The sequence below is a fragment of the Nelumbo lutea genome, chromosome 2, assembly GCF_056320005.1.
Source record: "Nelumbo lutea isolate HS-2025 chromosome 2, American lotus-T2T, whole genome shotgun sequence".
Taxonomy (NCBI): Eukaryota; Viridiplantae; Streptophyta; class Magnoliopsida; order Proteales; family Nelumbonaceae; genus Nelumbo; species Nelumbo lutea.
Window position 1 is genome coordinate 11,232,758 of NC_142685.1, and position 25,910 is coordinate 11,258,667.

Below are 25,910 nucleotides of genomic sequence, written 5' to 3' on the forward strand. Positions count from 1 at the left end.
TATAAAGCTACAAGCCAACCATCGATCCAGATTCTTCATAGCACCATAAAGGCCCAAAGATTCCGATCGGGAGACGTACATCTCCTAATCTTATACGGATTAAATGATCCCGAGACTGAACAAACCCAGTCACACGTGCATGGAGATCCAAATCTTAACTACTTTAATCTCGCGGGAGCGGTCCACAAGGAAACACGTGGCGGACATCAAAGGTTCCGGCGAGTGGTCCCGGGTCCCGGGCCCGTGGACCGTGGTGTGAGACTTGTGTGTCTTACTACTAGTCACTCGTCGCGATAGGCTACTTGAAAGTTGAAACGTACACCTATTCGTGAGAAGCCGATCTCCGGCGATAAAACGGTGTGGGCACAGATTTGTCACGATAAAAGCCGATCTCGGCGGCGAAGGCGAACCATCCCCACGTGATACTGTAACTATTTACCCATACCCACCCGAGGGTGCAACTTGCGCAAACCCAACCCAAACCCGGACACCCCCAACCAGATTTAAAGTTGGCAGAGTTGAACCGTTTTTTTAAATCTTTAATGGGTCAACAATTAATGTATTTGGGGCAAGCGGTTCAACCCGTGATAGCATTACAACAATTCAACAGTAATAGTAGCTACGGCAATGATCAACTTTTAAAACGGGATAATTTAGTATCCCAACTTTTAAAATGGGACAATTAGTACCTACTGTTAATGAACCGTGAGATTTAATATTTTTTAAAATGTCAAAATTATCGTTCAAATAAAACACACTATTGATTATCTTCTTTCTCCCTCTACTGACTTAGAAGTCGGCGTTTACCCAGAAACACACTGTTCATTATCTTCTCTATCTCTATTCGCTCTCACTCAGAAGCTCAGTCCCTACTTCTGTCCTCTCTTCCTTGCGGAGATCAAACCGAGGGAGTTGACATCGTGGTTATGTTGTTCTGCGCTTTGGACATGCGTGGTGATTAGGTTGGCCAGGTATTGAAGCTCCAAGCAGTAGGCTGTAATGGCGATCTCCGCACCTTTGAACCCGTAGTCGAGGCTCAGACTGGAAGGCAATCCGTTGTTGTAGTAATGATAGACGAGCTCGGACAATTGAGCAAACATAAGCTTCCCAATGGCTGCAATGGCGATCCTGAGGTTATCCATCGAGACCCCGATTGGCATTCCTTGGAAATTCCCTCTGTGTATAGCCATGTCGCGAGCCACATCAATCAATGGGTTGTCGTTAACAGAGTTGATTTGTCGCTCGATAGAGTGAGTCGCCATGCGAATCACTTCAATCTGTGGCCCAAGCCATTGAGGGGAGGTCTTGAGCGCATAGCGATCTTGCTTGGGCTTTGTAAGCGGGTCCTTCTCGTGACAGACCTTTGCCTCTTTCATGTAGTCGGTCTCATCCAGAAGGAACTCCATGATGGCCGCCGATTCGATTTGGCCGGGATGGTGCTTCAGCTCGTGGGTCGGCGCATCAATGAACTCGGGGTTCCTGTGCATGACTTCGTAGAACAAGGCCGAGAGTACTTCAGAAAGGAGAGCCAATATATTGGCGTCGAAACAAACTGTGGCAGCAACAGCAGAACCGACAGCAGTCCCATTCACCGGGGCTAGACCTTCCTTAGCCTGCAGCTCAAACAGAGAAGGGATTCCAGCTCACTTCAGTGCCTCCAAGGCCTTGATTTCTTCGCCATCCGAGGTGACTACTTTCGAGTTATGCCTATCGGTTAGTAAGCCTGCAATGTAAGACAGTGGCACGAGATCACCGGAGGCGGTGATAGTCCCTCTCAAAGGCAACTTAGGAATCAAGTTTTGGTTCATGAGCTTGACATAGCTTCCAGTATCTCCCACCTTATCCCAGAGTAACCTTGCATCAGCGTGTTTGTGTGAACGAGCATTGCCGCTTTGGTGTAACTGGAGGGAAGATTCTCCTTCCCGATAACATCGGCCGGCCAGCTCATCGCCCAAAGACATCCAAGCTGCCGCTGCCAAGGTCGCCACTGCCACATTCGACGAGCAACCATTGAGAAGTAATCATGAAGCCGACGCCGAAGGCGGGCCTAGTGAACAGGAACCGGAGCTTCTTCCAATCACTCACTCCCCAAGGTTCTGACCTTCCCAGGGTTCTCTGTGATAGTGTGATACATGATCTTCATAGGGTTGGTTTTGATTTTAGCGGATAGGTTAATAAAAAAAATAGTGATACTTTAAAGGCAATTTTTATCTTTTCACATACCATTTAACGATGAATTAACGATAAATTTTAAATTATTCAAATATTAGATTGTGGTATTTTAAAGTTGGGATACTAAAGTATCACTCGGCCTAAAGTACAGTTACCTATCGCAAATTTTCCCCAACTTATAAGCCAAACAAAAATTATTCCCATTGATTAATTAGTCTATATACCAAAATCATCTGGATTCTGGACCGTATGGTCAAAGCGTGCTCCTTCTTACTACATTCCTCAGACGGTCAAATATATTCTCACCGAGGATCCATGTGATGCATCGCTGGAGGAATTATCTCTCTATCCGTATATGACAATCAATAATTCAATATTTCGTGTTGATTGATTGAGAACTGCTCTTCTGTGCTATATATTGCTGTTCTCATGTGTGTATTCTAGTGATAACCCATGGCCCATCACCGCAGGCATAACCCATTTTATAATGAGTGTCCTCTTTTGTTTTGGCACAACAACTAACTCCATTCCTTTCTTTTATGCTATTTAATCACTAGATTCCACCAGCCATTCTGCAACATGAACCCCATCTTCGGATCTTCCGTTCTCAACTCCTCCTTCCAGAATCCAGATAGACGATTCTGACCATTGGATGGTGCCTACACTCCTATATGTATTTATAGTATCGCAGCAATATGATAATATCGGACCCGACCAAACTAAACCAGAATATTTGATTATTGAGTGGGCTTGTCATGAAAAGCCGAATCACGAGCGATGAGTACAAAAAGCATCCTTATGCGGCTATGCCTATACCGGAAGCCAGAAACAGTGGTCCACGTCGTGACGCATGGCACATTGGCAGAAAGCTAAGGGAAACCGACGCTCTCTCTCTCTCTCTGTTTTCTGTACCGCACAGCCCCAATAACAGTCGTTTGATTCGTCATCCATTGTCCAGACTCAAAAATCTACGCTGATGAACCAATATTATAATCCAATCATAAAAGGATGAGTTGAACATACCCTTATCACTTCAAAGCTAAAATCAATACTCTGACCTGTCCGTCTATCACACTCTCTCAATCTCTCTCCCTCCCTCCATCGGTGATCGGTCGGCAAGTCTGGATTGAAACGAATTCTCAATCTCCGTTTTGCAGTGTGATATGGAGAGACTGGTAGAGGTGTCGGAGCAAGAGGTGCGCATAGAGTTCGTATTAGGGTGCAAATGCCGCGCTAACGTGCGATTGAAGTCTCTCAGCGCTACCACTCCAATAGCCTTCAAAGTGCAAACCTCCTCCCCTCACAAATTCCTAGTGAACCCGCCCAGTGGACTCATCCTTCCTTCATCCTACGCCACTTTCCAGGTGATCCTCAAACCCCAAACCCAACTCCCCTCCGCCTTTCCTCGCTCCCCCTCCGACCGCTTCCTCATCAAAACCGCATTGGCCCCCGACTTCTCCAGCAACCCATCGCACCCAGCTCAGCCCGACTCCATCAACGCTTGGTTCTCTTCTAGGTCCCACTTGTCCACTTACGATCTCAAGCTCAAGGTTGCCTACGTGGGTCTGTTCCTTCTTCACCGCGCCGTCTCGGCAGGCGACATGGACGTTGTCAGGAACTTAATCAAGCGGCAAAAATCCGTCGTTGCCAACCTCTCACCTCGAGATACCGAGTCTCTCCTCCAAGCAGCCACCGAGTCATGTGACTCAAACCACATGATTGGCTTGCTTGTAGAAGCCGGGTTGAAGACCGACGTACGCGTGAAATTGGACAACCTCAATGCCGAAGGAGAGTCAAGGTGGGTGTCCAAGGGTTGGACGGAAATTCATGTGGCAGCGGCATTCGATCGATCGGAGGAACTCCCGAGGTTGATCGAAGAAATGCCAAAGAGGGGAGGTTCGTTGGACTGCAGAGATAGAGAAGGTCGAACACCGTTGCATCTGGCTGCGGGAAGGGGGAACATAAGGTGTGCCGAGATGTTGATCGAGGCGGGGGCCGACAAGAACGCCAGGAGCCATGATGGACGGACGGCGTTGTATAGGGCGGCCGCGAATGGGGACCATCAGATGGTGGCGTTGCTCATGAAGATGTGTGCCGACCTCTCAATCCCGACCGCGGTGCGTGGCCGCTGTCCTCTTGATGTGGCTCGAGACAAGGGATATGTAAGTTTACGTATCCTATACCATCAACATTTAACTCAATTCCAACGATTCATACTCATAGTTGACTCGCTCCAGAATTCGAATGAATGAATGAATGTTCAGGTTGCTTCAAGCTTTCAACAACAATAAACCTATTTGCCTGTGGGGTATGGCTCTGGGCATGGGCCTCTTAAGTCTTAACTACCCAAGAACCGGGTAGGAATTGGGATCTACAACTATACAAATTCTGCAAGCTGACGCTGCATACCTATCAGCGTCTGAATGCTGCTGCTTTTTTAAATTTTAACCACACGTACCGACAATTTGGCTATTTCGCCTATTGCGTTTCCTCTGAAGAAAAAACCAGACACCCCCCCCCCCCTCCCCCCGAAAAAAAAAAAAAAAATCTCTATCTTCGCCATTTTGACACATTTTGTTCCACCCATTAATTAATTAATGATATTTCTCAAGGCTGTAGTCCAAAGCACACTAATACAGATAACCCAACCCATGGTAATCGGAATTCGGAAGCGGAGTTACCCGGCATAGATACACTCTCATGACCTCGTAATTCTCACTAGGTGCTGTCGTAATGCAGAAGCAAGTCGTCGAGATCCTTGAACGAGGAGAAGCAGTGCTTACGGCGGCTAGACGCGGGGAGCTCATGGACCTTGAGTTGCTATTGAAGAAAGGGGCTAGCCTGAAGTATCATGATCAATACGGTTTGACAGCTCTTCACTCGGCAGCCATTAAGGGACACAAGGATGTTGTGCAGATGCTCATCGAATTTGGGATGGACGTCGACTGCCAAGACACAGAGGGGCATACACCACTTCATTTGGCCGTCGAGGGCGGCAGCTTTGAAACTGTCGAGGTATTGATTGACAACGGAGCCAATGTTAACGCCAAGAGCAAAAGGGGTGCTACCCCTCTTTACATGGCTAGAGCAATGGGATATGATGATATTTCACGGTTGCTCGTCAATAGGGGAGCAATTTCATCCTCTCTACCTTCTTCTTCTTCCTCCTTATCTTCAACAATGTTATAAAACAATAGGAAAGGAGTAAATAAGCCATCATCCTGCGTAATTGAGGGATGAGATGAGAAAGGAAGAATATGTGTTTGTTTTGCCGAGACCTACTATCCTTCAGATGAAGGAAAATATTGCATAACTAAAACAAATCCATGGGATTAGGAACAGGTTTGAACAAATCCATGGCAAAAACTTTCTAGAGCAAACACGTCTCTGGCCAGATCTAGAGTGACAAAGTTGAACCAGAGATCTGAAGACAGACAATAACCTGTCCTTACCTTCATTGGAGAAACGTCACTGACAAATGAAACCACCGGAAAAATTACCTTCGCTGGAGAAGACAATCACCTGTCCCTAATGTCTGAGATCTGAAGCCAATAACCGTCGGAAACATTACCTTCGCCAGACAGGTGGTCAGCGTTTGGACAGTTGCAGAGGTAGGAGATGAAAACAGTCCACCCTTCAATAAAATTTCCTCACTGCCGCAGCATCTCTCCCAATACAATGGACCGTTGGTCCAGGTCATGCAAACCAAACAAGAATATTACTATTTTCTCATCCAGGTCATGCGAACCAAACAAGAATATTACTATTTTCTCATCCAGGTCACGCGAACCAAACGGACTGTTAGTCCTTCTCGAGGCGGGGGAGTTAAAAATTCAGGGAGAAATAACAATGCCCTAACGAGAATATCCATCCATCCATTTGGGTATCCGCCACAAACATGCATTGCCCGAATTATGGAATATAACCTAAATTCGTCATTGCAATGCAATAGAAACATATCATCCTTTCGGCAAAACTAGTAATAAACTAACAAATAAAATTACATGCATTGTGAATACATGCGCTATAGGTAACGCAATCGTTGTTGCTTTCAATTAGTTATATGAGTTTCTCAAACTATGTAAAACTTGTTCATAAATAACCGAAGAGTTGAAGCAACAGACAGAATTGGCTAGGACACATCTACCGGAAGTAAATGGAAACTTGAGGAATATCAATATCATTGTCATCGTCATCCTCACAGGCCACGACAACATCCAAATGGCGTCTGTAAGGAGGCACCTCCACCTTAGCGACTTCTCTGGCCAAATCCACCATCTTCCGGTCCATTCGATCTCTGTGCCTGGGGAACATACTGTTATATAGGAGACTACTGCCGCAGGAGATACTGTAAGCATTCAGCCCCTTGTCCTTCAGCCACTGTAGCAAATCCCTCAAAGTAGGATTATCCGTTAAGATCCAGCGGTCCCACACGGTCCAAGACATGTCACGGTGCTTGATCACCTTGGGCGGGACTGGTTCTGCCATTGAGAAGAGAGGGAGGGCCAGATTGGCAAAGGTGTTGCGATAGTCCTCCAGTTTGTGTCCTCCATCCAAAACCTTGTACAGTTCCAGGCATACAAGGCCAGTAGCCATTGCTGTGGAAGTTGCAATGGCAGGTATTATCCTTCCAGCAATGAATTTGGCCTTGAGCTTATCCACTTCAGGGATGCTGTAGTTCCTTGCCCTCATGTTAGCAAGCCCAGCTATCAGGTCCATGTGAAAATTGGTATCATCATCCTGCAGATTTCAAAATGTAGTGTGTTTTGAGACGTCCAGCTCCTAATTTGAAGGGAATAAGAAAATAAAGAGACTAGGAAAAAAAAAAGGAAATGAAAACTCCTACCCACGAACCTACTTTAACTGGAGATGTACAATTCACCCAAGCAGAAACTATTAAGAATTTTTTTTCGCAAGAACAGGTAATCATGATAACTAGATTACATCAGGTTGGTTCTCAAGGGGGGTTTGCAATAAGCAAGAAAATGTGCAACAGAATTGAACAGGGCAGTGAAATTCCTTATTACAAAGTTAAAAAGTTTGCTCTTGGGAAGAAAGGCATACCTTCTCAAACTGTATTGGGTTCATCCTGTAGCCTGGAGGCAGCTTCTTCCGGCACTCTTCCAGCTTCAGAATAAGATCATTAATAACTGCAGCATCATCTACAGATGCAGTGGAGAGGCTTGTCGCTTTCTCATCTGTAACAATCTTCACGCCTTTCTTTGGCATAAAATCAGGGACTATCACTTTATTAACAGCATCAGCCAATTTCCTGGGATCCTTGGCCCAGTCAGGAACAGGGATGCCAAATGTCTCAGCTCGTAATATAGATGCTGCCATAACAAAGTGAAGATGGCCAGAATCATCAGCCAAAAACTGTAATGGGTGAGGGAAGCGCTTGGGTGCTGACCAGAAAGGTGCTCCATTACTAGTAGCAGCATCTTCAGGGAAAGTAAAAGTCAACTGCTTCACACGATTAGCAAAGTAGTCTTCAAACCTGGTTAAATAACAAGAACAATATCAGCAAGTGTGATGTTAAGACTTGGGAGAGAACTTTTCTAAGATACAATGAGAATAATCAATCATGCTCCATACTTTAATCGAGCCCAGGTGATGCAGTCTTGAAATGTTTCACATCTTTCCCTGTCAAGGCATTCAATAATGCGTTCGAGATTGTCCCTGGCCTGAGCATCACCTGCATTCTTCATTGCTGATGTGTATTCACTGGGATTAGATAGGTAGGCATTTACCCCAGTTGGGGTCTTTTCAAGCAAGCCCTCAAACTCAGAACGAGCCCATGTCAAGCAGTGGTCAATGTTGTGTGGGAATGAGTGAACTGTGCACATGGGTGCTTGCTTCTCAGGTGGATCCCTTGAAGCACCATAATTTTCAGTCAGGTGAGGAATGACCATCTGGGTGTTGCACTTGGCACCTAGTGTTCCTGATTCCAAAAGTGGCTTCTGGAAATACAAGCACCTCTGATCAATGTACAACCTGGCATTAACATTATCCAGTGCATTGATGACAACATCCAGATTCTCCCAAAATGTGTCATCAAAAACATTTTCAGTCTCAGGACTTGCACGGTTCTGCAATGCTTCAACATTAAGGCGATGATTTATTGAAACAGCAACAGAAGCAGCAACAGTGGATTTGGCTTGTCCAATGTTCCAGTCACGAAAGAGGAACTGCCTGCTCAGGTTGCTCTTCTCAATGACATCATCATCTGTAATGGTTAATTTCCCTTTGCTACTGCAACAAACTCCCATGAGAGCTACATTCTTCAAGAATTCACATCCTAGTGCACCAGCTCCTACAATAAACACTTTGGCCTCCTCTAGTTTCTTCTGAAGCTTGGCTCCAAACACTGAAATTTGTGCGTCATAACGACTATTTAATGGTTTGAAGTCAATGGGATCCAGCGGCTCAGTAGGGAGGGATTCAATGGAATCAAAGTAAAAGAACTGTCATAAATTAAAAAAAAATGTCAGATAATCCCAGAAAACATGAAACTAAAATTCACATATTTGGAAAATTTGCAACTTACAAACTACTGTCCCACCATGAATACTGCACTTGTGCATGTCATTACCAATGTTTAGAAAAGAAAATCAGGTATCAAACTGGAAACGACCAGTTCCCAGTTTTCATGGTTCAACCTCAAAAGATACCAGTTACCCCAACCGTCAATGACCAGAAAATGTGTCTAGTTTCCATCAAACCCAAGTTTAATTGGCATGTCTGGCACAGTTTTCAAAACATTGGTCAAATCAAACTGAAGTAAGAAGCAAAGTGAGTTCATTACACTCGGGGCACTAAGAGAATATCCTGATTAGACTGATGGGTCCTTTGGTAACGGCTGAAATAGCTGAACTGATTCACTGAAAGACTTATTTGTTTTGTGTTTCAGTTGGTAAATAATGAATGTTCAAGGGTATAGTGATCTACCCAACTTCATTTTCAGCCATTAAGGAGCCTACAACCTCCTTAAAAGCTTATTCACTAAGAGGCAAAAGTAATAAGCTTTCCAATTCAGCCACTTCAGCTGTAATCAAATGGCACCCAGGTGACAAAATCAACTAACACCAGTTTCTGCTCTAACTAAAAAAGAATCAATGAGGTCCTCACCTGAAAAAGTGGATGGAATTTTCCAGAGCAAGCCTTCACAACCTCCTGTCCAACAATACCACCAAACATGGCAGCCATGGGATTAAGAACCGCCCTGGAGCCAAAAGCAAAATATCGTAGAAGCTTCTGATCAATATTTTCAACTCTTCCATCCCCTGAGCTCTCACTGATTTTAGCAGCCACTGATATCAATTTTTGAGCATCCTCCTCTGATCCAGCGATGGGGAACCGTCCGACCTCACATATAAACTTATCTAGTGCTTGGAATGCCAAGTGTAAGAGTGGTGGACGATCAAACTTGGAAAAGTCACTCAGAAGGAAATCACCAGGATCACTCAGTGCCTCTCTCAATGGCTTAAAGTGCAGCACCTTATGTTGTTTCACCTGGGTGACTATGCCACCCTTCTCATAGACACCAAAATCTGTAGTGTCCTCCTCGAGAAAGAATGAGTAAGGCCTAGCATTCTTGACCTTTCTTGGCTTCCCATCATTCAATTCAGTCATGCCCTGAACTTCAGAGAAAACAACCAGATCCCCATCCTGAAACTCAAGCCTTTCATCATCAACACATGAAATAAGTGCAGGGTTGTCATTGCTGATGGATGCAATTATACCCGTATGTGGTTCCTCCCCATCAACATCAAAAACAGTAAATTCAGGGCCGAAATCACAGAACACACTACCAAAAAGGCCTCGGACTTCAGCCTTGATAAAGGAGATAGGGGGCTGATGATTATGGCAGTAATCATCAAATTCAATTGCTTTCTCCAAGCTAATATTAGTAAATACCACAGCCTGCAAAATTAGAATGTTAATAGGTGTGATTTCCAAAAACAAGTGAACCAATAAGTACATGCAAGTAAATACCTTTACTTTTTAACAAGAAAAAAAAATGACAGAAAAAGGATGAAGTTTTAGAGATAGACGCACAACAGAAAGATAAGCTATTATATACAATTATAAATTGTAAGGTGGATATCACCCTTTTATTTTTGCAGCAAAGTGTATGAACAAAGTCGGCAATTCAGCCCCTTGGAGGGCAGTGCTAGATGGAAAACACAAATCTGAGATGATGAAATGATGTTTGATGAAAGTATAATTGCATTTAAGATAATGACAAATGTCTTATCTAACAATCCTATTTCATTTTAAAATATGTGAGAAAAGAAGAGGGGGAGAAAGACAAGGGCAAAAACCAGCCCGACTTGATCCAATGTGGTTGGTTTTCAACTTAACTTGGTCAGTTTTGGTTTAGAAATATGTATAACCGAACTGATAGATTCTGTAGCAGGTTATGAGTTTGTAAACCTAAGTAAAAGCAACCCAAACCGACTAAATGTAATATACTACTGGAAAAACTGCTAAAGCGAATCATCTCTCACGTGTCCCAAATCCCTCATCAGCTGCCCTTTTATAACATTACGTGGAAAAACGTGAAAGAAAGGGAGTTTCTTTTGTGACCTATTTGTGAAAGTGTGCAAATCAAGTCTGAAACCTTAGGCTTAGACCTCAGGCATGGTGCGATGTACAGGTCTGAACTCTGCAATGCTGACAGTACAACAATAACTCGATAAGTTGACTCTATATCTGATATGTATTCTTTTATTATCTTTTCTTCTACTACTGTGTTTTGAACAATAACTTCGTACGCTGATCTGTGTCTGAGCAGATCACTTTTCTAATCTTGGAATACATTTATTAAATCAGTAATCTTATGCTTGTACAGTTGTACCTAAAAAAGAATGTTTTCATTGGAACTATATTAGCTATGACTGATGTGAACTGGGAAGTTTTGACAGATAAGTTTATCACCAGGAACGGATAAAAGTTACGTGGGTCATAAGCCCAAGTCCAATCAAGAATAAGAGGTCTCGGTTTGGTTGAAACTGAACCAACCATCCAATAATTTCTATTACAGGCCAGATTTTTTTCCTTTCAGTTGGTTTTGTTGGCATGGTAGCCAACCCGATATGCTTGGTTTGGCTGACAGAACTATGTGCAACAGAACCAAACGAACCCATGTACAGCCCTATTTATCGTACAACTCTACAGCAATAGTTTAGGCATAATTCTGTTTCCAAACATGAAAGTATTGCACTAAAATCTTGGGATTGATTTATATACAAAATATACATATAATCCTTTACTTTTCATGTCATTTATGAACCACTGTATTATTATCCCCCACTGCTCACCGCTATTTACATTAAAAAAAAAGGCATAATCTTCATGTAATGATTTCTGTCTTTTATACCTCATATTAAGAAGTAATGAACAATAATCGGGTTGCAACTCCACCTAATTCTACGATATAAATCAGAATCCGTTGGCTAACGCCCTAACTATGTGAAATTTCCAATACTTTGTCAAGCAACCATTAATAGGTGACTAGTTTCACAAGTATTGCAACCTCAACCAATAAGATATTAACCATTCAGGTACCATATTGAAATAAAACAAATGCTTCAAGAACAGCCAGGAGTTACATGCTCACAAAGTGAAACCAGGAAATTTAAAGTGATATTCGGATTCTGGAATTAATAATAACATCATCATAATCTAGGCCCTATCTAAAATATCTCATTATGCTGCATGAATCTTCTTCCACTATTTTGTACCCTAGGATTAAAATATTGATACACCCGATACATATTGACATGGGCTATACTCATCATTTTTTTATTTGTTCTTTTTCTTTTTATTTTGTAATGATCAGGGGGTTGGGGAAGAGGGCTGAGAGCCTTTAAACATTGAAAAAAATGTGTATCGGGGTATCAAAACATATCTGGGTACAGCAATACCAATATGATACACCTCGCATTGGGCATTTCATATCGATATTTTCATCCTTGTATGTACCTATTTCAGGCCATATATTTTTGTGAAGTCATCAACCTACAAAATCATCATCACCTTTTCAAAACAATGGCCTTTCCACCTAACCCTTGCCTGTTTCAAAGCCTCCAATAAGCATCAAATCACTCTTCCACTGGAACCACATTTGGTCACCATTCCTGTCATCAAATCATCTCAGCCAACACACCTTATTTAGGGGTGCTCATGAAAAACTGAAAAACCAAAAAAAAAAAACAAAAAAAACTGAACCAAAACCAGTAATGCAAACTGAAAACATTGCTCACCCTGTAACACATGCCTTACTTATTAACTACTGAGACTCCCTGATACTCACTGATATCCAATACCATCATCTCTTGCAAGGCCTAAATATATCTAACCATCTCTATCGTGCTTACTTCATATTATAATGGTTACATTCTTGTTTGCCCAATGTTCTATATAGAGCATAGTATGCATTGTAACCATCTCACAGAATTTTCTTTCCAATTTTATTGATCTATATCAGCCATATAACACATAAGAAAATATATAAACTTCTTCCACCCAACTGTAATAATTCCATAGGGTTTTTCATATCCTTCGTTAAAGATAACTGAAGCATCAACGACATTCCAGATATGACTTGGTCACTAGCTTCCTTTTTAGTTGCCAAGAGTGCTACATATTTTATATTCATCTATATCAACTTGAAAACAATTTGCACTTTCCAAACATTGTCTTCAGAGTGCTTTCATAATTTTGCACTTAACAGAATAACGCAAACAAGCGAAATGCATGCAGTAATTTGACCTCATTTGTTTACAACTAAGTCATTTTCTTTACATGAATACATAGCAGTGTAATGTATCCATTATTCACTGGAAAATAAAGACGGAGCATAATGTGAACCCAGTTTAGACAGAAACTCATTTTCCATTTAGGTGTTCTACAACATGAATGCTTTTGTTTTCGTTTACTTTTAAAAATGTCACATCAACAAAAAGATTGACATGTTCTTAGACATTTTGAGAAGCAAAAACAGGTTAGTTTTGTTTTAAAAACCCATTCATGCTTTTGAAACCATCAAAATGATAGATTTTAAAATGAAAACAAATTTTGAAGTACAGATATCATATGATTTAAAAAGCATGATATCAAAATGAGATCATTAAATGAAAACATGTTCTTCAAACCAGAAATTCAAGAACTCATTTTCGGTTTCAGTTTTGAAGACAGAAAACACATATACAACCTAAGAGCATCTTTTCTGTGTTTTGTTTTATGAACCAATTTATTTTCCAACCAGTTGGTTTTGGTTTGTTTTTGGGACTCAACAAAAAAAAAAAAAAATTGCTGGAGTACACCCCTTTAGTTCTATTGGGCCTATAATGTTATAAATATCTACAACTTGAGCTTCTATACCCTTAAGACACTTTTCTACACCACAAGTTAACCAGATTTCTTAGAAATCCAACTTTCCCAAACGAATAAATAGCATATGTGGATGGTGGATCTCTTTTCTCTAAATTTAATTATCCATTAAGACTGTAATATATAAGAAGTGGATGAGAGGTTGAGCGAAAGAGGAAGGTGAGACAAGGTAGAATAGTGCAGAACAAGTTAGGTAACAAATGCTAAACGCAACTGCACAAACCAGACCATTCAAGACCAAAAAATGTGAAACTACAACTTCTTTGGAACTCAAAAATTTCTGGAATAGTAATCACAAATAATAGTAGTAGATTGAACGCAAGATGGTGAATTTGATAAAATTGGGCAAAGCAATGAGTAAGAAAGATATAGCTCTAAGCAAGAATATATTAGTAAAAGTACCTGGAAATTAGAAAGTAGCTCCTTAGTCAATGGGGTGGTTAAAGTAGAAATCGCAACGGCATTGTTCAGTTCCTGCAGTTTCTGGACAGAAGCAAGAGCCCTATTCTTCCCCACATCATCCTCAGAAAAAATGAAGTTACTGGACAAGTCCCACAACTCAACTTCCCCTTCATCGTGCAAGGTCACAGATTTCACACCAGCGAGAATAAGGTTCTTTGCTGCAAGAAAGCAAAGGTTACATTAGGCCACCAAGGAAAAAAAAAACAGAAAGGTAGAATTGAAAATTGAACAGATGTAACCACGAACTCTGTCTCGTAATAAATTCAATACAAACCCCCAAAATGGTAAAAGGACTACATTTTTATGGGCATGGTGGTAGAAGTACTAATTCACGGATCAAGAATCATGGCATGAACTTCAGTTATTGACCCTTGAGGAATTTCTTAGCGTGACTCCAACCGTAAGATATCAAGAAATGATCTTTACCCAGCCCACAATGGCATCCATCCAACAAAAATATTATGCAGAACACAATTACAAGATTACAGAATCCCGACCAACAAACAGGCTAATGGAAAACGGACGTAGATGCAAAGGGAGTATAAACTATTAAACAAATTAACTCTGGGGACAAAGAATAACCAAGATCTAGCACGAACAAGTGAACCAATAACTAGATCAGGCAATAATATCCGTAAAAATCCAATATCAAAGTCAAAATCTAGCGAAATGGAAAAGATCTATGAGAAGACACACCGATTTCAGCTCCGAGGCCCTGCATCCCTGAGATGAGAATGTTAGAAGCGAAGAGGCGCCTCATCGTCTCCCGGCCATAAACGGCAAGCTGACGGCTGTGCAGATCCTCGTCAATGTCCGGCGGATTTCCATCATCCAATGCCATGGTTGGCGGTCTAATGATGTCGCTGCCGCTGTGGTTGTTGTTGTTGTTGATGTTGTTGTTGTCGTTACTGTAGTTGTTATTTCTGTTGTTGTCCGTGGCTGCTGCGGCACCGGTGGCAGCTGACGATGAGATCAAGGAATCGATCCGAGGCTTCTTGAACAAAGTTTCCGTGGTGTGATTGTCGTCGTCTACTACCTCTCCTCCAACAGCTCTCTTTCTAGGAAGCATATAGTGCAATAAACTGCTCAAAAGCCCGCCGCATCCCATTGAAAAGATCAACAACAGGAAAACATTCAAGACACTGAGATTGAAAGAGGTTCCAAAAAGAAATCCGAGAAGAACCGATGTCAAAACGGAAAATGAAAACCCTAACCCTAACCCTAACCTCCACGCCATGATTTCCAGGTTTATCAAGAGAATCACAAAGCAAAGAACCGAAGCAAAGAAGATTAATCGATAGAGAGAGATAAGAGTGATTAACAAAGAAGAAAAGAAAAGAACGTACCGATTAGAACTTGGTTGCAGAAAAGAATTGGATTCCGAAAGTAAGAGAAAGGAAGAGAGACGACGAAAGCCAAGTTTTCTTTTAATTTCTGATTTGTTCTGGTTTTCTTCTCAGGCAATCTATTTCTACTTGATACCTCGGTTATCTCTATCTTTTCTCTTATTCTTGAATCGTCCCTTTATGAGTTCATATTACTAGGGTTTTGAGCTGAGAGGTTCTGATGAGTCGGTTCATCTCTCTTTGGAGAGAGAGAAAGAGAGAGAGAGGAGAAATTGCGTTGATGTTCGATTGGATTCTTCTAGGTCCTATTTCAGCCAAGGCGTTTGATAACAGCTTAACCGGCTGAACTGAAGGACCCGCTTGGCAGGGCTGAGTTGAAGATACGGCTTAAGCTAGTTAGCTGCTTTTACTAAGCTAGTTAACTGCTTTTTGGACAAGCTATTCAAAGGGCTGAAGCAGACAACCTTTCAAATAACAGCCAATTTGGGCTCTTGGGATTTTTCACCAAGCAATCATATGACTTATCCGTGCACGGAGGTATTGCATTTTATGTGATTTACATGACAGGAGTATTATAGGAGGGAGGATGGGTTAGGGCTGCATTTGGCATTCTTCAATTTAAGGATTTATCTCCTTTTCAGTTAAAATGTTTTTATTAACACTGAGTTTTTAACAATTAACAGTTAAAAAGAGACAAATCCAAGTTTGGATCTGCTCTTTATAAATTGCCGTATCCATCTCACAGTAGGTATCAGTTGTACATCTGAGACATTTTGTATTTATAAATTTTTAATTTATGGGGAGATGTTCCGGATGCACAGCTGAAACATGTTGTGAGGCCAGTGTGAGGTGCACTTTGTGAAGAGCAGATCCTGATAAATCCTTAAAATAAGGAATGCCAAATGCAGCCTTAGTTCTATTCAATTTCATGGTACAACCTCCAACCTACTTTATATGGGCTAATTCTAGGTTTTTAGAACTAGATCCTATTCTATCTAGATTGGTTCCATGGTTTGTTCATGGTATTTATTGTTTACTTAATGGAACATTCTTCTTTAAAAATAAATAAATAAACATTCTATTAATAATCAAATAAGATTGATTAATGTAAAGGCATCTATCATGCATGTGTGCAAATAAAAATTAAAATTAATAGTTAACATTGTTTAATCAAATCTAACTTTTATTACGTGGATCAAAGTTAAAACAAGCAAACACTTTATATAACATAGATGTAAATTTATAAAAGTTTAAACTTGAATTTCATCAATAATAATAATAATAATAATAATATAGTTCAAAACCTATATTGCCTTTATTGATTGAATCCTAGATTATCGTAATATATTAATATATAATTTAAAACTTATCATTGTAATTTCAAATTTATAAATATTACTTTTTACATTACCTATTATACACATTTAAATATTAAATTGAAGACAACTATCAATTTAGGCTCTGGTTAAGTGAGACCATGGTCCATGTAACCATGAGCACTTGGATTCAAATCTTTATATCAAAGTATATTTGTATTTATTTCAAGTCAATTCCAATTCCACCAACGCCAATCCAGGACAATTCCACACCAGCCAACCAAAATTGGTTCTTTGGGTCTAGGGGTGCAACTTGAGGGGGCCTAGCTTGAGCTTGAACCAATCCAACTCTAAACTTTACATGAATTAGGTTTGGACTTTCGTTCCTTAGACTAGTCTTGTGCCTCAAAAACAAGAGGGGAAAATGCTTCAATACGAGAGGCTTGACCAAACAAGAAGTTTCCATTATGGTCCCGAACAGTACAACCAGCTACACGCTGGTGATCTTTAAAACTTGCATCCACGTTTATTTTAATTTTTCCAAAGGGTAGCTTGCTCCAATAAATAGGGATAAGAGGGGCATCTATAACCGAAAGCGGTGGCAATTGTCCAATGGAATGGAGAGATTGAGGTAGGAATTGTATAGAGCCCAGGTCCCTTGAATAACGCGCATATGATCAAAAGTGGCATTCTCAAATAAGTATCCGTCACGTATTCCTTCCAGATTTTAAACCCATCAAGTTCTAACTTATAACACCATTCAATCCAGAGAGGAAAGCTTCACTTATCATGGGTTGCAGTTCTTAACCTCATGTTAGATGAAAAGAGCAAATGCTCAACACTCTCATCTTCGTAACCATAGATAACGCATGTGGGATCAATAGATTGCCAACATCTCTGAATTGCTTTTTCAATAGGTAGGGCTCCGACAATACATCGCCAAAAAGAAAAAGGTGGATACGAGGTGATGGTATGTTCAGCTTCCAGAAGATTTGCCAAGAGAGATAAGAGTGGCGTGCTGATGTGAGGTACTAGAAGTGTTATGTAATAGTAGCTTGTAAATTGATTTGCAACTAAACACACCCTTTGGATTTAACATCCAAATTAATGCATCTGGTAGTGATAAGTCATGGAATGGAATATCTACCTTCAAAACGGCAGTCGCCGAATCAGCCTCAAATAAAGAACACACCTGATCTCTCTGAGTATTGGTACTCGGGTTGATAAGAGTGGCCACCCTTATATTGGTGTTTGAAGTAAGAAGGGTAGCTTTGTGGTTGTGTGTAAAATGGGTTGCAAGTCGGGTTGGGTTAGGTTGGGCTGAGGTTGGCCCTAGTCCAATCCTAAGTTCTAAACCCCCAATCTGAATCCTAACACAATCCTAACCCAAATTAAATTCCTTCAACTCTAACCCAATCTGACCTTCTTCCCATGAACATCTTAATCTTAGATCTTAACTCAACTTTCATTACATATATTAATTCTATGTTTTATTAGTATTTGTTTATTGATGTTTTTATTGGTTCTTTAAGTACAAAATTAAAGGAAAAAAAAATGTTTGAAATGACTATAGTCTATAGTTTATTATGAGTTATGACTTATAATAGATCTTTTATGAGAAGCAAGCTATGGGTGACAAATAAAACAGAAGAGATAAAGAAATCAATGTATGATATAATTTAGTATTTCCAATTAGGATTAAGGGAAGTGATTATCTTAAATGAAATAAATGATAGTATGTGGTAGTGGTTATACAACTATCATGCATCTAAACAAATCAATGTATGATATAATCATATATTTATATATGATATGTACTATAGAGTCGGGTTCATAAATTTCAACCATAACCCTAACCCAAGCATCAACCCTTACCAACCCAATCCGACTTTTTTGGTTTGGGTTTGGGCCAACCTAGCCCAAGTTGCAACATTTTGTGCAGTTGGTAACCAAGGATCATCGCAAAAATTAATGCTCCACCCATTACCAATTGACCAGTAAGTGCCTTTCAGCATATCTTCCCTACAAAGATAGAAGATCTCTCCAAAGCAAAGAGGATGCGAATGTCGGATTGATAGACCAGAAATTTGGGTTCTTTAAATATTTGTATTTCAGGACCTGCACCGAGAGCTTTCCTTCTTCTCTTAAGAAACACCAAGTCAGCTTCATCAAGAAACACCAAGTTCATAAGGTTTGAATCTCTAAAGCCCAAACCGCCTTCATTTTTTGGTCAATTGAAACAAGACCAAGCTCGTATGTAGCAACAATTCTTTTCTCTAATACCTCTCCACCAGAAGTCACGAGCCAAACTATTCAATTTTTTACAAGTGGCAACTAAGATTTTGGTACTTTGCATAAAGTAAGAAGGAATTGATCCTAGTGCAGATTTGATGAGAATTGCTTTACCAGTGTAAGATAGAGTGTGAGAGTTCCGACTAGAGAGCTTCTACTGCATCTTGTCAATGAAGAAAGACCAACTCTGATTTGTGTGGCGAGGCTTTAGAATGAAATTGCCCAATTACTTATCATCTTGTCACCTCGAAGTATTGGAACTGAAATAAATGCTAGATTTATTAAAGTTGATTTCTTGTCCTAAGCGGTTGTAGTAATCCTTGTTAGTACCTGATTTTTGTTCAGTCCGTCGCCTGAATCCCAATTCACCTTGAACACCTGATTGGACCATTCTGATCTCTTTAAAACGTCCAAATACCCCAAAAAAAACTAAATCCCACCCTGAAAGCCCTTAAATCCACCGTTAAACTTGCCCGATACCTATCCGATGGCCTCGATCGGCCCCCACTTTTACCCTCAGACAAGACAACCATTAGACCTAGGACCCCCCAAAATACCTATTCATAAGATTTCAGCTCAAAATTCCTTTATTACCCCCCAATCAAACAAATACTCCATTTTAACCCCCCTCGTTAGCCTAAACATTCTGAACCCAGATTCCCTTGTTATTGATACATCCAAAACGATCAAATCAGACCATTAAACTCTAGATACATCAAAACACTTACCCATAAATTTGCAACCCTAGATTCCTCCATTTGTCCTTCCATCAAACCAAGATTCCATTTCATATCCCCTTATTGACCCAAATTTCTACGATCTTGACCCTCTTAGCTGATCATACACTATAGTTAGACTATGGACACACCAAAACACCTACCCATAAAATATAAACCCAAAATTCCCCTATTTACCCTCACATTAAACAAAGATTTCATTTTGACCCCTCTCGTTAGCCTAAAGCACTCATAACCAATATCCACCTGATCCAAGCACATCTAGACCAATAAAACCTTTCCAATCACTCTAGAATGCTAAAAAATCCCTACATATGAAATTTCAACCCAAAAATACCTTTATTTACCCTCAATCGTACTAAGATTCCTTTTAAGGCTATAAATCCACCAGATCCGGGCCCAAATGAACCAATCTAACCTTACCAATCACCTTAGACTGCCCAAAAACCATACCTTATAAAATTTTATGCAAAATTGCCCCTGTTTTCCACTCGATCACACATAAATTTCGTTCTGAGGCTCTAAATCGACCGAATCAATTCCTTTTCAGATTTACCTAATCTGGGCCCATTTGGGCCAATCCAACCCTACCAATCAACTCAAAATGTTTGAAAACCACACTCTACCCAATTTCAGCCAAAATCCCTCAATTTACCCCTTCATATGAAAAGATTCATTTTTAGTCAATCTCACTACCCCACACACACAAAACCCTCTTTGCACTCAAATCCATTTCAACCGTTTTGACCCAAACCCATCATTGAACCAGAACCCTGGTTTGACCCTGTCTTTAAAATTTGTCAAAAACCACCATTGAGTTTTCCAAAAATTATGAAACTGTCATTATACCATAATACTTAAAAGACCTATTTTTCATCCTCTTCTCCATTTGAACCGAACAACGGTGGCAGCAACACCCCTCCCCCCTCCCCTCCGGTCACTCTTTCTCTCTCTCTCTCTCTCTCTCTCTCTCTCTCTCTCTCTCTCTTTCTCTTCCTATCTATCTATCTAGCTCTTCTTCTTCTTCCCCCATCTCTGGTTCTCCATTCATTGTCTTCATGACGACGAATAGAGAGCTACCACCGACAACACTTCCCCCATTCCCACTCATAACCGATCAACATTTCGTTAGCTCTCAATTTTTTTTCTCTTCATTTCATCATCGTCTTTCTCCCCTTTTCACCAGTTTTCAATTACCCCAACCATTCGTCACCCCCTGTTCATCGCCTTCTACTATTGGGCAAACATAACCAATTGTAGTGATTACCACTTCGATCCCTCTCCTCCTAGTTTCAGACGAAGCGCCCACTACAAGCAGTTATTTCTGAGTTATCCTATCAGATTCTTATTGACAAGCATCGATTATTGAGGACGACCGAAGAGATCCCTATTGCATCTTGTGAATTCAAGCCAACACCCAGTCCAACTGACTTCAGTATTCCTCTAACCATTGAGCTTGCAAGTGATGAGCATAAATCATCTTAAAGTCGTATCGTCGGAAGGACGTGAAGTGTTGTTTTCCAGATTTGTTGTGGCATAGCTTTAATAGAACGCACTACAACAACTAGACTTGTTCATGGGTCGGGTAGTTCGATGGCCTAGCCCGGCCCGGCTCGCACCTCGGTCAGGCTTGGTCATGTAATTAAGCCCACGGGCCTGACCTTGGGCCTAACACAGTAAGCCCGATTGTGTTTTGGGCCGAGCTCGAGATTTGTCAAAAAAGCCCAGTCTGGCCCGATTCATCATTATATATTTTATAAAATATACAATGTGTATTTTATATATTATATAAAATATATAAATAATATAATATTTATTGAAATATATATATATTTATAATTTAATATATACATTTTTTATTTTTTTCTTTATAATTTCTCTCTCTCTCTCTCTTCAACCGCTTCAACAATAGTAACAGTATGGGCTAAATTTCGAGCTCTGGCCTAGGCCCAGGCTTCGGGCTTTTATGAGGGTCGAGCTCAGGCCCAAGTTATAGGCTTGATGGTTGGGTCGGGCTTGGGCTCAGGCCTTAGAAAAATTTGTTAATACAGAGTGAAAGCCTGGCCCAGCCCATGAACAGGTCTAACAACAACATCTGTCTCCAATAGGTTCAAGCTTGCACAATTCTGAGGTACCTTCGCTCATGAGTTGGGCTGTTATGAATTGATAATGTTCTATTGCCTATTGTCATTGCCAACATACTAATAATCATGGTTTTTCGTTCCGTTATGGATGTTTAGAATCAGTTTATTTGGAATTAATTCTGGTTTCGTTATGCTAGAACTTGTTCTAGGAATTAGATTAGTTTATGATTATCATATAGATGATAATTATCTATAACTTTATGAAAAATTCTTGATTAGTACCCTGTACTTTGGGTCTAGTGTCACTTTGGTCCTTGAACTTTAAAATGTGATAATTTATTACTCGAACTTTCAAAATGTGACAATCCAATACCTACAATTAACTAGATGCTAATCAGTCGTTAAGTGATATTTTAAAAAGATACAAATGCCCTTCGAGTGTCGTTTAACTTTCTTTATCAACTATGCAAACATTGACCAAAAAAATTAATAGTCCCAAGCCTTGCTTCTTCCATTCAACTATTCAAAAAAGTTGGGGTTACGTTTGAGTGGGTGTTCAAGTGACTCCAACTTTCTTGAATGGAAGAAGCAAGGATTTATGACTTTTAATTTTTTTTGTCAATGTTGATAAATAAAATTAAATGACATTGGAAGGGTATTTATGTCCTTTTTAGATGTCACTTAACAGTAGATTAAGTATTAATTAATATCAAGTACTAGATTATCACATTTTGAAAGTTTGGATACTGAATTATCGTACTTTAAAATTCAGGAAAAGATAGTAATCGGAAATTTTTTCAGACTGAAGTATAACTGAATTGCTTGATTTTCTTTTCTTTTATTTATTTATTTTTATTCGATTTCTTTTTGTTACACCTGAAATGGAATGGATGTAATAATTAAGCTGATCAAACTCAACTAATTTGCATAATGATCTTTTAGTTTTGGATCTTAAGAAAGGTTTGTTTTAGTCTTTTTCTCTCTTGGGTTTTGTGAATTATAGTAATTGGTTAGGTTCATTTTGTTTTTGTTCTTTTACTATGTTGGAACCCGTGTTGAACACAACAATTTGTCCGTCCTTGTCATATTTTTTTTTCTTTCTTTCTAATTAGATAGCATTAACGTAGATAATATATAGTTTTTTTCTTTCTTTTTTATTTTCTCTTCAGCTTTTTTGACAATGGATTTCAATCTTAGTATAATTCCTATATCGTGTGAAAACCCTCATTATATATAGTTCTCATCTATTGACATTTTAGCGTCGTGAATAATTAGGCTTAATTAATCTCATTAGTATGCATTTAGTATGCATTTAGCATATAGTGTTCATCTCATTATTTTTGGCACTTTAATTTGCAAATGGACCCCACAGTGAAGTTATTCTTATTTTTTTGGGTAAAATTTATCAATCTCCCAGGTGGATTAATAACTTTTCCAGATGGGAGAAATTTTTACAAAACATGATGGGGCTATTTTACTCATTTTAATAGTTACTTTTTGTGGGTAAAAATATCATTTTATTATTTACCTGGGAATCCTGAAAATTAAACAAACATGTGTAAGTGCACTTAACATTTACCTGGGTAAGTACACTTACCGAGTTAAGCTGAACTATTACAAATGAACAAGGCCTTATTGTTAGCATACTTATATTTATTGCTTTTCCTTTTTTACTTTAGCTTCTTTTCACATGTCGGCCCCACCATTTGGACCTGGAAGAGGGGTGCCTAACCCCTTCCCTCTCCAATTCGAGTCTTACCTGGATTGATTTAGTTGATGCCTCGAGCTTTAGAGTCATTATTGAACCAAAATGAATTTTGATGCTATTCCCGGATGTCGCATTACATTCATTTCCTAATCTAATGAGTGGCGCCTCCAATTCACCCCAAGTTATTCATTTTCCCGACGCTCACAATCCTCTAAAATATCCTTAATCACATTATTTCCTCAAAGGAGCTCCTACCAAACAGAAGAAGGCCGTCAACAAACATAAGGTTGATTAATGGCTGCAATACCTTGTCCAAATTTAAAACCTTTGAGAACACCACTTGCAAGGGTTTTTGAAAGTAGTATGGAAAGAAACTCAGTACAGATAATAAAGAGATAGGGGGATAAGGGGCATCCCTCTCTTAGCCCTCGTTGAGGTGTAAAGGGTTTAGTGAGGCCTCTGTTTAATAAAATGGAGAAAGAAGAATATGCAGTACAGTGGTAGATTAGGCAACAAAACTATATAGAAAAGCCAAAATGGCGAAGAACCTTGTTCAAGAAGGACCATTCAATTTTGTCATATGCCTTGGCCATGTCAAGCTTCAATAGAAAAGCCCCAAACTGTCCCTTTTTTTTTTTGTTCATTGAATGCACAACTTCATGAGCAAGGATGGTATTGTTCACAATACTATGGCTAGGAACGAAAGCATTTTAGAACGGGGGGAATATTTTGTCAAGGAGTGGCTTTAATCTGTTAGCCAAAATTTTGGCTATAATCTTGTACGACACATTAGTGAGACCAATGGGGCGGAGATATGTTGAAGTTTCAACCTTGTCTTTTTTCAGGATCAACACCAAATGAGCTGTTGTAATAGTAGAGATCTTTATCGGGTCCACAAAGGCCTGTTGAATGAAATGAACTAATTCATTGCCATAGACTTCCCAACCTTTTGGATAGGCAAGGGCATGGATCCCGTCAAGTCTAGGGGCCTTAATGGTCTCTATAGAATTGACCACTCCTTGAATTTCTTCCTCAGATGGAACCTCACAAAGGGATAGATTTTCTTTAGTAGAAATGATAGAAGTAATGAAATCCCAATGAATATTTGATAATTGAGGGTGTGAGGAAGAATAAATATTAGGGGTTTTTATGATTTAGTCCACCCCTAGGTGGAGCTAGGATTTCCTAGGGGTGGACTGAATCCTACCCATGGATTGATGCCAAATTCACGAGCAGGATGTTGTTTATTGGAGGGGCTACTAGTAGACTAGGAGGGGGCTGCAAAAAAGACTTTTGAGGGGGATTGCAGTCCAAAAATCCCTAAATATTAATAAAATGATTGTGTACCAAGTCAGCTACATTTATAGAATCATCTACCCACACACCATCAAGACCCTTTTAACCAATGGACATGGTTTCTCCTTCTTCGGTTTGAAGGTCTAATGTGGAAAATTTTGGTGTTTTTATCCCCATCTTTCATTTGGTCATAGCGAACTCTTTGGCGATAATAACATTCCTCTTTTTTTCAGCAGATCATTTAATTGGGTGTGAAGAGAAGATAATAATAAATGGTCCTGGTACACATTCACCTTCGCCAAAGAAATTTGTTGAATGGTGTTCTTAATTTTTTCTTTGAAATCTCCAACACTGGTCCATCCCCAGCATGAGAGTTTAAGCTTATAGCTTGTGCATTTATTTAAGAAATCTCCCGAGCTAGAATTCCAAAAATCCTGTAAATGTTGAATGAAGTCATGTTCTTTGAGCCACATATTCAAAGTGAACAAGGGGCCTTCGCTTTCGAGAATGAATCCGGTGAACCTGTAGGTTCACGGTGAGTGTGTACCCTCAAATGGGAGGCATGCACGTCACCTATTCAAATCAAGCCATTTCCATCAATGTTTTCTTTCCGTTAAGTGGGTGTATACGATTCACCTGGTCGCCGATTAGAAAAAGGAAAAAAAATCCAATTCTCTCATTCTGAATCATTCAAACTCCCCTTCGTCCCATTTTTTTTCAATCGAGCCCTAGCCCTGGAGCAAGAGACTATCGGCAATTTCTGAGCAAAACTAAACTCCGGTGGTGGTAAGAAATACCTAGCAATAAGAAGGGAGAGATACATCGGAGGAGCTGTGGAAACTCCGACCACTCTTGTAAGGAGTTCCTGTCGATCACTCTAATGGCCCTTGCGACGACTGCATAGGGATATGCTTTGTGTTGTGCTTCAACTGCAATGGCAATTGCATAGTCAGTCCTGATGAAGAATAGCCCAACTGTTGCCTAGATTGCAACAAGAATGGATTGACCATCTACCCAATGTATTGATTTTCTTATTATTTTGATTTTGCGATGCTTTGAGTTGAGAAATTAATTAACTAATCATCGATGTTCTGCGTATC

The 25,910-nt window shown here is 40.0% G+C and overlaps 2 protein-coding genes, 1 long non-coding RNA gene and 1 pseudogene across 7 annotated transcripts; 1 reads left to right on the forward strand and 3 right to left on the reverse strand.

Annotated features, from left to right (window-relative positions):
• Positions 1 to 695: 695 nt before the first annotated feature.
• LOC148868546 (phenylalanine ammonia-lyase 2-like) lies at positions 696 to 2,605 on the reverse strand (annotated as a pseudogene). Its single transcript, XR_016106503.1, has one exon. The product of XR_016106503.1 is annotated as a phenylalanine ammonia-lyase 2-like (transcript).
• Positions 2,606 to 2,727: 122 nt separating this feature from the next.
• Positions 2,728 to 5,428, forward strand: LOC148868547 (protein VAPYRIN-LIKE-like). The gene is made up of 2 exons (XM_088967394.1): positions 2,728 to 4,334; positions 4,912 to 5,428. Exons 1-2 carry the CDS (start codon positions 3,336 to 3,338, stop codon positions 5,359 to 5,361), a joined length of 1,449 nt encoding a protein of 482 aa, XP_088823520.1. The 5' UTR covers positions 2,728 to 3,335; the 3' UTR covers positions 5,362 to 5,428.
• Positions 4,912 to 5,763, reverse strand: LOC148868548 (uncharacterized). The gene is made up of 2 exons (XR_016106504.1): positions 5,625 to 5,763; positions 4,912 to 5,393 (listed from the first exon to the last, which is right to left on the reverse strand). It is a non-coding gene; the product is annotated as an uncharacterized LOC148868548 (long non-coding RNA).
• Positions 5,764 to 6,137: 374 nt separating this feature from the next.
• LOC148868549 (ubiquitin-activating enzyme E1 1-like) lies at positions 6,138 to 15,916 on the reverse strand. Of its 4 annotated transcripts, none has more exons than XM_088967392.1 (7): positions 15,378 to 15,916; positions 14,728 to 15,113; positions 13,972 to 14,189; positions 9,301 to 10,095; positions 7,768 to 8,636; positions 7,237 to 7,669; positions 6,138 to 6,912 (listed from the first exon to the last, which is right to left on the reverse strand). In XM_088967392.1, the coding sequence occupies exons 2-7, from the start codon at positions 15,098 to 15,100 to the stop codon at positions 6,316 to 6,318; spliced, it is 3,285 nt and encodes a 1,094-aa protein (XP_088823518.1). In that variant the 5' UTR covers positions 15,101 to 15,113; positions 15,378 to 15,916; the 3' UTR covers positions 6,138 to 6,315. The 4 variants fall into 4 exon arrangements, with proteins under 4 accessions (XP_088823518.1, XP_088823519.1, XP_088823517.1 ...); XM_088967393.1 differs by having other exon boundaries at positions 14,728 to 15,089; positions 15,378 to 15,672; XM_088967391.1 differs by having other exon boundaries at positions 14,728 to 15,173; positions 15,378 to 15,671.
• Positions 15,917 to 25,910: the final 9,994 nt, after the last annotated feature.